The sequence below is a fragment of the Salminus brasiliensis genome, chromosome 2, assembly GCF_030463535.1.
Source record: "Salminus brasiliensis chromosome 2, fSalBra1.hap2, whole genome shotgun sequence".
Classification (NCBI taxonomy): domain Eukaryota; kingdom Metazoa; phylum Chordata; class Actinopteri; order Characiformes; family Bryconidae; genus Salminus; species Salminus brasiliensis.
The window spans coordinates 29,657,598-29,669,862 of record NC_132879.1 but is presented as its reverse complement, the minus strand read 5'-3'; the positions used below and the strand labels follow the sequence as shown (position 1 = coordinate 29,669,862).

At 38.6% G+C, this 12,265-nt stretch overlaps 1 protein-coding gene across 8 annotated transcripts in view; it reads right to left on the bottom strand.

The window, feature by feature from the left end:
• Positions 1–289: 289 nt before the first annotated feature.
• The window catches only part of myrf (myelin regulatory factor), a 33,514-nt gene continuing 21,538 nt past the window's right edge, over positions 290–12,265 (bottom strand). For 3 of the 8 annotated variants that reach the window (XM_072672342.1, XM_072672343.1, XM_072672349.1), the window contains 20 exons: positions 11,849–12,044; positions 11,434–11,510; positions 11,145–11,255; positions 10,827–10,926; positions 10,237–10,437; positions 10,012–10,120; positions 9,565–9,674; positions 8,103–8,263; positions 7,663–7,735; positions 7,204–7,286; positions 7,025–7,093; positions 6,000–6,083; positions 5,589–5,665; positions 5,348–5,470; positions 4,455–4,676; positions 3,892–3,985; positions 3,183–3,245; positions 2,986–3,097; positions 2,799–2,873; positions 290–2,704 (listed from right to left, as the gene is read on the bottom strand). In XM_072672342.1, coding sequence (XP_072528443.1) covers positions 2,627–2,704; positions 2,799–2,873; positions 2,986–3,097; positions 3,183–3,245; positions 3,892–3,985; positions 4,455–4,676; positions 5,348–5,470; positions 5,589–5,665; positions 6,000–6,083; positions 7,025–7,093; positions 7,204–7,286; positions 7,663–7,735; positions 8,103–8,263; positions 9,565–9,674; positions 10,012–10,120; positions 10,237–10,437; positions 10,827–10,926; positions 11,145–11,255; positions 11,434–11,510; positions 11,849–12,044 — 2,218 coding nt within the window. In that variant the 3' untranslated portion in view covers positions 290–2,626. The remainder of the gene's footprint in view (positions 2,705–2,798; positions 2,874–2,985; positions 3,098–3,182; positions 3,246–3,891; positions 3,986–4,454; positions 4,677–5,347; positions 5,471–5,588; positions 5,666–5,999; positions 6,084–7,024; positions 7,094–7,203; positions 7,287–7,662; positions 7,736–8,102; positions 8,264–9,564; positions 9,675–10,011; positions 10,121–10,236; positions 10,438–10,826; positions 10,927–11,144; positions 11,256–11,433; positions 11,511–11,848; positions 12,045–12,265) is intronic. The other 5 variants (XM_072672345.1, XM_072672350.1, XM_072672347.1 and 2 more) reach the window with 4 other exon arrangements.

The following is a 12,265-nucleotide window of genomic DNA, read 5'->3' as shown; positions in this document are numbered from 1 at the left end:
ACCTCCCTTTCTCACAGCCTCCTCCCACATTTTCATTTGATGACACGGCCCAAAAAGAAAATGATTTAGTTTAGGAAATGGACCCAATATGGCTCAGTCTCTAAACACACCCTCATAGACAGACCACAGCCCACTTAAAGAAGAGTACAGACATTCAAGTACCTCTACTTTCTGCCAGTTCAGGAAGCTCTATGGATTACTTAAGGTAAGCCTCACAGAACTCATTTATCCATTTATGTGAATATTATTTTATTGTTAGAAACAATGTAAATGCAGAAACAGACAGACAGCCTTCAAAAATGTTTAATTTAATCATCATATTGGCATGCATTCATATTAAAAGATCAGTACACTTCCATGATATGAACACAAATAATTATATTGGTCACGAAAAGGGAAACAAAACAAAATGACGGACATTTTCAAAGGTCTGTGTGAACATGGGTAAGACATGATTAAGTATGCTGTTTTATACTTTAGTGCACACTGGGCTTTAAACTGCAGAGATTTTAAAAATGAGATGAGAAACAAACATAAGAAACTGATTTTTGTGTCATTTTCATTATCTAATAATGAAATAGCAAATATTACGAAGAACACAGGTTTGAATAAATGAGATTTGTGTTAATTATACAAACACACCAATCCAGTGTGATCATACTTAATGAAGAGTAAGGTATAAAAAAGGAAGAGTAAGTGATGTAATGAATATTGATTACTACAAAAACATGAAAAAACAAAAATAAAATACAATAAAATCACACTGCCCCGGAGCTTTATAAAGCAGTTCGGTGTACACGAGAAGCTGTTAGAAATATATTATTTACAGTGCATAGTGTGGAGCTGCCCCATTACATTATCCAGCCAGACCCACTGAACAATGCAGGCGGCTGCTTCTTAAAAACAGGAGAAACTAAATAATCTACACTTTTCTTACATTTCATTTGATCTACTTTCATTTTCAGATCATCTGCTACCCTAAAATGAGCAAGCTTCATCGGTGACACTTGCAAACATGCTGCTGGTCTAGTGCACGATTAATCATAGATTAATCACAGCAGGCCTCAGATAATCATACTTTTGATTTCATTTTAGCCTAATATAATCACCCAACTTACTGCATGCTCCTCCTCATTCCACAGCCTCCTATGGCTTATTTTATTGCTTTGAAATATTGCATCTTAAACCTGTATAAATTGTGTTATTTTTACATTATTGTGCACAGTATACATGTAAAAAGAGTACAAACCCGACAGTAAAGTACTGCCTTCCAGATAAACATTGTGCTGCACTTCAGAAATGTTTCAGTGATAAATGATTTTTCCCCTGGAAAACTTAAGACTAATGGACTAATGGATCAAATAAAAAGTCATGAATAAGTTTTTCAGACAAAAAAAAAACAAAGAAGAAGAAAAGAAACAGGGATGACTGTAGGTACATAATTCACACTGATACCTGGAGAGGAATTTAACAAATATGATAAAGACAACAGTATGTACATTTAAGTAGAGAAAATAATCTGTTAAACCATGAAGTTCATTTTCATTCTTTTAACAAAGAAGAAACTGTCATCATTAAAGCACTTTTAATATGGCATTATAATCCAGTGTTTCTGAAACTGTCAGTGTTAAGACTTCGAGTGTTACTAAACCTCCTTCCAGTGTATTCCTGCAATGTCTTCCAGTTTCTTAAATCCAGTGATTTTAATTAAGGTCCAGTGGTTGTTTTTTGAGATGCTATAATACTATGGCTTCAGTGGCTCAGGCCTACTTTAATAATATTAATAATAATTAACAACATTTAAAAAAACGTGTAATATCTCCATTATGCTGCAGTTCAGGTCATTAAATGACTGTTTACAGTTGTTAGTTCAATTAAGTTTACTTTCCAGTAAATGCGTAAGCAGGTAGATGACTCTTCACTTCCAGATGTGAGAGTCTGACAGTGTCCCAGCGCACCAGATATCAGTCATTCATTTTACTGCTAAAAACATACTGAGCACAACGGGTACAGCGGTAAACAATGTTTAGAAACTCTGACCTTACAAAAACGTCCTCCAGTTAGGTTGAAGTGTCACTACGTTTGTGTCACTACAACACCATGTTGTACCATGCCAGTATAACTGAGATCTGTGCTAACAGAAGTGCCACAAAGCGTCAGATATTCATAATAAACACATGAGTAGGGAGATGAGAGCAGAAAATGTCCCTAAGTGCCTAATAAACACACACACACACACACACACACACACATCATACAGGGATCTATGTCAACATTGTGGCCAGGCAGAATAAACCAGATAAACTAAAAACCTGAACAGACTGGGTCTGGGACATTCTGAGGAGGTTGTAGGAGCTGTCATAGAGTCTGATATCTCCTTAAGGTCTGTAACGTTCCATTAGATTCTCTTACAGGCAAAAAGCTGTGCTTGTTTTAACACTGGGATTTCTTACATTCTCTCTCTCTCATACTCACTCTCTCTCTCACACACACACACACACACACACACAAACATACATTATTATTCACCATTCTGGCTAATTTCAGTCTGGCAAAATTACAAGAAGCCTGCACACTACACAGGGTGATTGGGAGAAAGAGAAGCTGCTCCTTTAGACACTTTCCCTCAAGCACACTTGCTTTGAACAAGTACATAGTAATCAGAGTCCTGCTTCTCCTTTTCACCAGAGCAGCCAACCTCACCCTGCAAAAGTGGGAGGGGTGGGTGAGCAGAATAATCATACAGAAGTACACAACGTGATCTGATTTTTAAAGGTCAAGTATTATAGTGTACTCACAGACAGGGAAACCCGGAAATGGTAGGCGATATCTTGGAAAGATGTCACTGGAACTGACCACAAGTGAGTGTTACCCTGAAGGAGAGGCATTTGAATAAGATAAGAGCAGATGATGATATTTTGATTGATTATGATCTATTTAATATGACATAACACAGGTGATATTTACAGATCATGAATGTGTTACCTTTGTGAAGGCAATCTTCTGGTCAGAGAATTCCGACTCTGAAACTGTGTGGTTTAGACATGAGCGCCCCCTTGTGACTCTACACCGCCACACCCACACCACTTCAGAGGATCTAAAAGAATGGGATCTCCTGTGAGTGAGATGGTCTTCAACATAATGTCACAACATACCGCACTGACACATCAGAGTGCACTCACCTCATGTGTAGAGTGATGTGAGACATGGATGAATTTTCACTTCTGTGCAGAAATATTGTGTAGCTACAAACAGAGATAATATAGAGCAACATTAACTAAGTAGAAGTATGTTATTTTATGTAAGTAAGTAGAAAATAAATAAATAAATAAAAGATCATAGACTGCAGCTAATCTTTTGTTAACCCTTAGAGCCTCATGCTGTTGTTGGGAGAATTTGTCTTCCTTGATGTGCATTAAACATTCTTTTACCAGGTAATAATGCAAATGTGTGAAAATAGTCTTTATTGGTCATTTTTATAATCACCTATGGGGGGGGGCGCTAAAAGTTGCAGAAATTTCAGCAGGATAAGAAAACAAGGAAATACTGCTGTGTCCTTCCCATTAGCTGTTGGATCCACAGCAATGCTGACGAAGGGAAACACAGGATTTCGTTTGCTAATTCCAGTAAACTGCAAACCAATGGAAACGGGCAATTACCCAATTGAAAAAAGTCTTAAGAGTATATTTGACCAAATCTCTCTATAACAAATGACTGACTTTTTTGTGAACATAGTGCACCAAAGGCACTAGCAATCTAGCGGGGCTCTAAGGGTAATTCATATTTAGGAATGAGTTAGATACTGAAAATATTTCCTACACAGCAATTGATTTTTTTCAGAGTAAAGATTGATCAAACTGATGTGTCTCAGAGAGACACACACAGACCTACCTGCAACTGTCTGATGAGGCACAGTTTAATGTTCTCAACTTCTGATTAGACTCAAGAATGTAGAGTTCACTTAAAGAGGGCCGGATATTTCTTCCTAATTGTGAAAAAACATAGTTTGAAAGCACTAAAACATTTTACATGCATTTGTGCATTTTAAACAGGAACCTTCATACAAGGTTTAGATGTATTTTTTGTTTGACGGAAGTACATTTACTCATCACGGACATGAATGTCATGGCAATATAGGACGTTTTTTTCTGAAACAGAGCAAGTACATACGACATACTTTTCCACTCTTCTTGGCAGAATTGGTAGGGTTCCTGGCACATATCAGACTTTTTAGCACAGCCCCCATTTCCGATAAGGTCAGGACTTTGGGAACACCATTCCAAAAGCTTCATGTTACTACTTTTTTTCTATTAAAGACATATGTTGTAACTCATTCTGCCCCAGAAAATAAACAGTTAAAAAAAATCTGCCATTCATGCCCATGATAAGTATATGTAAATGTTTGTCCACAACTATATGTGTGTGTATTCATGACCATAAATCAAAGAGTATACCCTCTGTGTCTGTGCTGCGTTGTCTTCGAGGCATGGGCTGCTGACCCCCAGGCAGGCGGTTGCTGGTGTCCATGTCAGGTGGCTGAGGGGGTTTCTTGGCCTTGTTGAGGAAGAGAGGGGCCGAAGTGTGACTGAGCCGGTTCCTACTCCTGCTGTCCTTATCCAGCACCCTAGACTTTGCCTTCTTGTTTATACTAGCAAGGGTGGGAGCAGGACTAATGTCTAAGAGAAAGAGTGAGAAAGGCCCAGAGAGAAATGAATTATTCAATCTCATACTATGTAATCTTGTAAGAATCCATTATATATATTTGAAAGAAGCACTTTTTGTAGCTGAGCTAATTATACAGACGCCATGTAATCAAAGAAGACTGAGGGGTGAAAGCCTCAATGTGGTTCTTCATGACACAAGCAGCTGAGTATAAACTGGAGAACAAATGCAGGCCACAGGCATGATGAATGCAGCACTACACTTCCACAGAGTGCAGCGCTCAGCTGTAGGTTCAACATCAATCTCTCATTTACTTATTCCATTTTATATATACACAGATGAGTCAAAACATTAAGGTCACTCATGGACAGACAAAGGGAGTGTTGATTATCCCATTACAGTGGTACATGCCAAGGTCTAGGATACATGTTAGACAGTAACTGAAAAGTCAGTTCCCTCAGTCCACATGTTGGATGCAGGAGAAACAGTCAGGTATCAAGACATGAGCAACTTTGACAAATTATGGATCTCCCAGTGGTGTTCTTGTGGCATTCTCCCAGTCAGCTGTGGTAAATACCTACCGACAGCGATTCAATGGGGGAACAAATCAAAGACGGGTGACAGGGTGTTGGGCATCCAAGAATGATCAATGTGTTAACGTGTTTAGAAAGCATGAGTTCCTTACCTGGCATACCTGACGTAGATTGGTTTGTGCTTGGCAGCAAGCCGGCAATAGCTGACTGGTTGGTAGTGGCAGTTGTTGGTGGGCAGCAAGCTGGGTGATTAGGCAAAGTCGGAGAAGTGGAGTCTGTGGGTATAAGAGACAGTTACAGATTATAAAACAGGGCCTAAACAGTTTACATATGTTAATTTAAATGACATGTGATTATATCGCTTTGTATTGTATTCACAAAATATTTTAGCACCTGAAGAGAGCGTAGACATGGTTTCTCTGGGGGATGAATAAACAGCCTTGCGAGATGAGCCTAAAGCTGAGCGAGACCTGGACCAGAGAGGGAAGGTAAATTCATGTTGTGCATGAAATATTCTGATTCAGATGAGTATATGGGACTGTTGCAGACTGTCTAGATTCCCCAATACCACTGCATTACACTCCTCCTCAGACTACTTCTGAGAAAACATGTGCAGTTTCTTGGCAAACAAACTCAAGGAAGTTTTATTTTGTTCAGCACCTTTAAAAATTAATTTACCCATGATGGCTTTTCTGAGAAAATTCAAAACAAGTGAGTGCAAGAATATGCACTACTATATTGGAAATGGAGGGAGGAATGAAGACAGAAATATGAAAGAATAGGAAGGAATAACACAGAGCATACCATGGACACACAGATGGACAGAAAGTGACAGTGGCAGTGAGGAAAGGCATCCAGGAGATGTAGAGAACACAGGAGGACAAAGAGCTACAAATAAATCACAGAGAGAACGGCTGAGAGAACAAGAAAGAACAAAAAACTAATAAAAACAGTTCAATCAAGATCGGACAGGAAAATCTTTTCTTTAGAGAAACGTTTAAAGGAATTGGTAAATTAAGTATGCATGTCTTAAAGATCGAGTCAAAACCATAATTCAAGACCAAACTCCATGGTCATAAGCCAGATCAAAATAGGAATGAAACACAAATAATTTCTTGACAGGACTGACCAGTGATGGACATCAATAAGGCTGTCTCACTGAAGCACTTTTACATAATGACACACTACTACATAAGGGAGCAATGAGTCTAGGTTGGTGTAGCATAGTAGGTAACAATATTGGTACCACCATGGTAGACCAGGGTTAAATTCCCTGGCTGGCCAAGCAAAGTGTTTTTGAGCAAGACTTCTCTAACACTACATTCTCCTACCTGTGTAATTGTCTTACAGTTTATTTATTTAGTACCTATGGTTGGTATTTTGTTGCTGCCAACCAGAGGACCACCAAGCAAGCAATATCAAAGCTTCCCCCAACTTGGAAAGGGCAAAGCGAATTACAAACTCTATTGCAACTTTATTACGGTAAGATTTTGTGTCCATATTCAGTAGTTAGAATCAGGGCTTTAGTAATATGTTGTGTGCTTTGGAGTCAAGGTACAACAGCAGCCTGTCTTGAAGATATTTCACTGACACAACAATCTTTCCAGTTGACCTGCCACATCGCTTCCATTTCTTTCATTAATAAAAGATATTGGTGGAAAATAAATTATAGATCATTGCAAATTACTTTAAAAGTACCATGTAGAGTCACACAGTGAGAAAAAATAAATCCTGTAGATCCAGAGATCTTGTTTTCTACATCCAATTGAAGATGATTCAGCTTGTTTAATGATCTATGAGACTGATCTGGAGATCTAGTGTGTACATACCCATCAACCTCAGCTACATTTCCATGTTGATGCATGTTTAGCACATACAGTATTGACATTGAGATGACACTAGATAAAGACAAAGAGGAAACAACACTTAGGACAATAAGTGCTCAATTTCTTAACATGTTTAGGATACAGCATCATTCATCAGCTTAGAAGTGATTCTCCCCTCTCACCTGAAGGCCATGATGATGACAAGGGCAAGAATGGTGCCCTGCAGGAACTTGTGACTCAAGCAGCTTTGTTCAGGAATCAAAGTCTGTAAACACATCCCAAACAGCTTTAAACTACTCTCCTGTATAATTTTATTAAGTCAGTGTCTGTCTGTCTGTTTCTGAGATGATCCAGCTGATACATCACAATGTTGGTCAGCTTTGACATCCTGGTCCTTGACTGTTTGATAGCATAAAGAATGCCACTTCAAGCAAATGCTGCTAAATTAACTGCTTTGACACATGCCACTATTACACTTTTAACTGCTTTCCAGACATTTTGATATTGTAAAGTACTAATCCAACCAAATGAATTCCACTCTATTGTATCCAATCATCCCCGATGCACTTCTCATTTAATCTTCAGGGTAGATAGAATACTGTTACCTTTTGCAGTAAAGATGTAGTACAATATGGTCATACCTTACTTCCTGACTTGACCGGTTTCTTCCTATGTGGGCCACTTCCTGTTCTGCTAAAATGACTTCCTGACTGGCTGCAATTACAAAAGAATACAACTATTGATGCCAGAAGGTCTGTTAATGAGGCCTTGGGATCCTTTGCTACCAAAAATTACAAATTTCTAGGGTAGTAGGTAAGTCAAATCACATCTATACAGCTACACAGCAAAAAAAACATACACTGAATAACTGAAATTAAGGCTTATTGTAGACCACTCAAAAAGGACTCCCAACTAGACAACCCAGGGTAGTTATATTACATCATGTAAAAATGTTTATTCTGACGCAACCAATATATTATGATGAAAAAAGCAAACGGAAAAATACAGATATATTTCTTGGATAAAATTCAACACCAGTAAATGTGAATGCCAAGGGTTTTCTGTGAGTGTGCTTGCACACCTGACTGTGCCCCCACTGACAGTGCTTTTCATGCTGTCAAAGCGCCGTAGTTTAGCAAGTTTGCGGCTCCAGCGTTCAAGCTCATCAATACGAGTCTCCAGATTATCAGTCAGTTTACACAGTTCTTTAACTGCTCCCACATTCTCCATAAAGATACGCTCCTATAAAACAAACACAGACAAATGCATACACACCTGTAATTCTGTGCAAAACTGACTAATATTTGGTAAAATGTTTCATATACATTCAATAAAATGCAATGGTGTGGGCCTAATTACATTTTGGTTTCTGATATGGAAAGAAGTTAACACAAATCCTGCAGCAAACCTCCAATGCTAAACCAATTTTACAATGAACTTTGATTAGCTTTTTCGTCTTATTATTATTATTATTATAATTATATATGGCATGTGCAAAACTGTACCTAACTTATTAGGCCTTATTGACTGATTAGGACTGGTCAGGCAGATCATTAATTGCCATTAGAAATCTGGATCACTTTAGTTTGTAGTATGTTACACATATGAGGAGTTTGTCTTGGTGAGTGCACGTGTATAACATGTATAACATGTATAGGCATGTACACAGACTATTTACAATATGTCTGTTCAAAAGAATCAAAGATGAAATAATTAAATAAAACATTAGACAAGAGAGTGGAAAAGAATAGAGAAAAACAGGTAAAATAGTTTAAATGTATGTATGCGCAGGGTATGAGGCTCTGCTGTTCTACTACTATCTACTATTTGTTCTCCCACGCCCTTGAAGACTGGAATGGGGGCAAACTCAGAGGACTTCTTGGGCTGGGGACTTCTAGGTGGAAGCATGAAGCCAAAGTACCCCAGTGAGAGGTGAAAAAGGGCTGAAGAAGGAAGGAGACAGGAAACTGTTTGACGTGATGATGGAGTAAAAAAATGAGGATTTATAAAGGGATGAGTGGAAGGAGTTTGGGGCGTGGACCAGCTCCTGAAATGAAGTTAAATCATAACACTTATTGTCAATTGATGATAATTCAGTTCTCTCTCTAAATAAAGATAAAAATGTTATAACTAAGTAATTTATACTAGTGGCTGTTGAAGTTAATGCAACAATAACGCATTAATGCGATCTTATTTCAACATAAAAAAATGCCATTAACGCAAATTCTATTTGGCCCTGCTAGTCATCCGTAGTTCATTTTGAGACTTGACCATGTGCGCCATCTCTCATTAAGAGTGGAGGAGTAAGTGAGTGATGGAGAAAGGTCTGTTAAAAGGCTTACTTGACAAAACCAAACCTGTGTGCAGTTTCTTTAACATTTACACAGATTTGAAAAAAAAAGCAACTAATTAATTATGATTAATTACAAGTAAATGTTTTAATCGTTTGACAGCCCTGCTATGTACATTATATTAATACTACATAATACATTATGTAGAATATGTCTATACATATGTGTATGTGTAAATGTGGGAATGCATACCTTGTTTACCACCAGTAAATTTGGGATGGTCTCTCCATTGGCACAAACTACATCTCCCCCTTCTTTTACAGCTTCTGGAAGAATCTTCTGAACCTCTTGGGCTATCACTCCTGATACAGGCATGAGCAAACACATACAAAAAGGGCAGAAATATTCAGCTGTGTAACTGGAACAAGATACCATAAACACATGCCCCAGACACAAGGTACATAGCTCTCAAGTAAATTTTTGCAGTATTACAAATACCTGATACTTTGTTTTACATAAACAAATGACAAAAGTCACAACAAATTAAGAGAGTTATTTTCCTTGTGCATCCAACCTCCATGTTTGAACCCACCATCCACTGAACATTTTATAACTCAACTGCTCCAAATATAGATGTCATATATCACTACATATTTTTAGGTTGGTAAAAAAAAACATTATTGAGGTGGAGGTGGTTACCAGTCTCCGCAGTGTTTTCTATGCCCACAGTGGCAGCAAATTCCGGCTTGTACTGGTAATGCACCAGTCGCATTTGAGAGATCCGCTTCAGGTTATCCGTGGTGTCCACCTACAGAAAGACACTTCAGTTGATCTGGTGATGGTAGTGAAGCATTATATATTAAATGTGCCTGAGAACATTATTAAACAGAACCCTGGCAGGTTCATGAGCACATGTAGACGCACCTCTTTCACATTCTCTTTGGCACGGATGTCAGAGGGATGTACAAGGGAACCCATGACCTTTACATTGCCGTGGACTACTAATGCCTCATCAGGACGGTCAGTGTTAATGCCCACTCGGCCGTGGTGGTAGACAGAGTCCGGCAGCTGACCCCTCTGCCACAACACCTCACTATCACTCTCAAACTGACCTGGGTTAGATGCCTAGGATCGAAAGGGAAAAATGGTGACAGAAGGAGAGATGGGGTGGGGGGCAGAAAAAAAACAGAGAGAGAGTCATAAACTAAAATCTTTAAATACTGTTATTCACAGGTAAATATTACAGCAGCACTATTACACTACAATGCATGATATGCTTGAGAAAATATTTATATTCAAGAAATCCATCATTACAAATCTATCCATCATCATTCCATGTATCTAATTCTTTTAACGTATAAGAGATAGACAAACAGGTAAAAAAAAAGATAATACATAAATGAAAACAGAGTGAAGGTGATTGGTCAAGGTCAAAGGATTGGTTTGATACACAAAATACACAAAGACAGGCAGTGATTGGAGGAGGTTGGTCAGACAGACACAGCCAGACTGACAGCGGTTACCCTGACGATGATCCTCTCAGACACCTGCGCTGCCACTGTGTAACTCTGACTGTGGGACTGAGCCTGGAGAGCCACCACCAGCATGAAGTACCTACACACACACACACACACATTTCCTCAGAATTTAGGCCTGTTTTCATTAATGCTTTGTACAGTGTAATACTCTATACGCTTTGTTTGGTGATCTGCTGTTCTCCGAGGCTGTGAATTTTAATACACACATTCATCATGTAATGTTCACACAATGTGTTGGGCCCCTTCTCTGGTCAACTGATGCCATGCCTGTGCTTGTAATCTTGTGCTTCTTACCTCTGGTCAGGGTTCGGCTTGCCTTTCTTCCTCATATTATTGGCTGTGGTCTCACTGAAGTGAAGTCGACCCACTGTTACCTTGGTAACCTGTTCTGGGGGCAGAGTCACCCTACAACAAACCCAAATGATGAAATCATTCTTCAGGTATTCCACTCTTAGTCAGTTGTCAGAAAGGCTTTGATACATGGCAGTGACCATGTCATATCTTCAACATTTTCTCTAGTACATTCTGGAAATTCCCAGATAATTTGTAATCAGCCAGTGGTAATATGGGATTGGAAACTTACAATACAGGTTTAAAAGGTCTCTTGCTGCGGTCAGACTGGGACTGTTCCACATTAATGGTCTGGTTCATTGCTTCCAACTGTGCAGTCAGAATATTTTACAGGTTATTTTTGTCTGGGCTAACAAGTTAACAAACAGGACAGGTAATTCACCCTTTATTTATTAATATAATTTTGTATAATAATATTATCTATGTAAAACCAACTTAACATACAGTGCAACAAATAAACATATTGTGATTTCATGCATCTGAGTGTGCCACCACTTTAAAAGCACACTTTCAACATTTTTACAGTTACCATCCAACATTTAGTTTATCTATCCTTCATTAAAGTATAACTAACCAAATGTTACATCAGTGCAGTAATTTGATACATAACTCAACTGACTACCAATTTTTACAAAATCACTTCTCACCTTGACTCCATTAAGTTTTAGATAGAAGCAGTCTATTGGCTGCAGCCCCTCACTGGTCTTCACATATTTTGGATCTCCCAGCATGCCGATGTACACAGTGACCTGGAAGTGGTTCTTTTTCTGACACACAAATGCATCGTCGGCCAGAGAGAAATTAAAACCTTTGTCCGCATCCACTCTGTAAGTTGGCATCGGACTGGAGAGACAAATAGAGAGAGAGGGAGAGAGAGAGAGAGTATGAAAAGAAGAGAGAGTTTTTTTATTTAGCCGTCATGTGAAATGTTGGTAAACGTAAACCTTTAAAACCTTCCCTCCACCCATTTTATTTCTCTCTCTCTGTCCTTTCTCTAGTCAGTCGAAACTACTCTTACTCTCACTCCTACGCACAGCTCACCTCATTGGAATTCTCAGACCCCT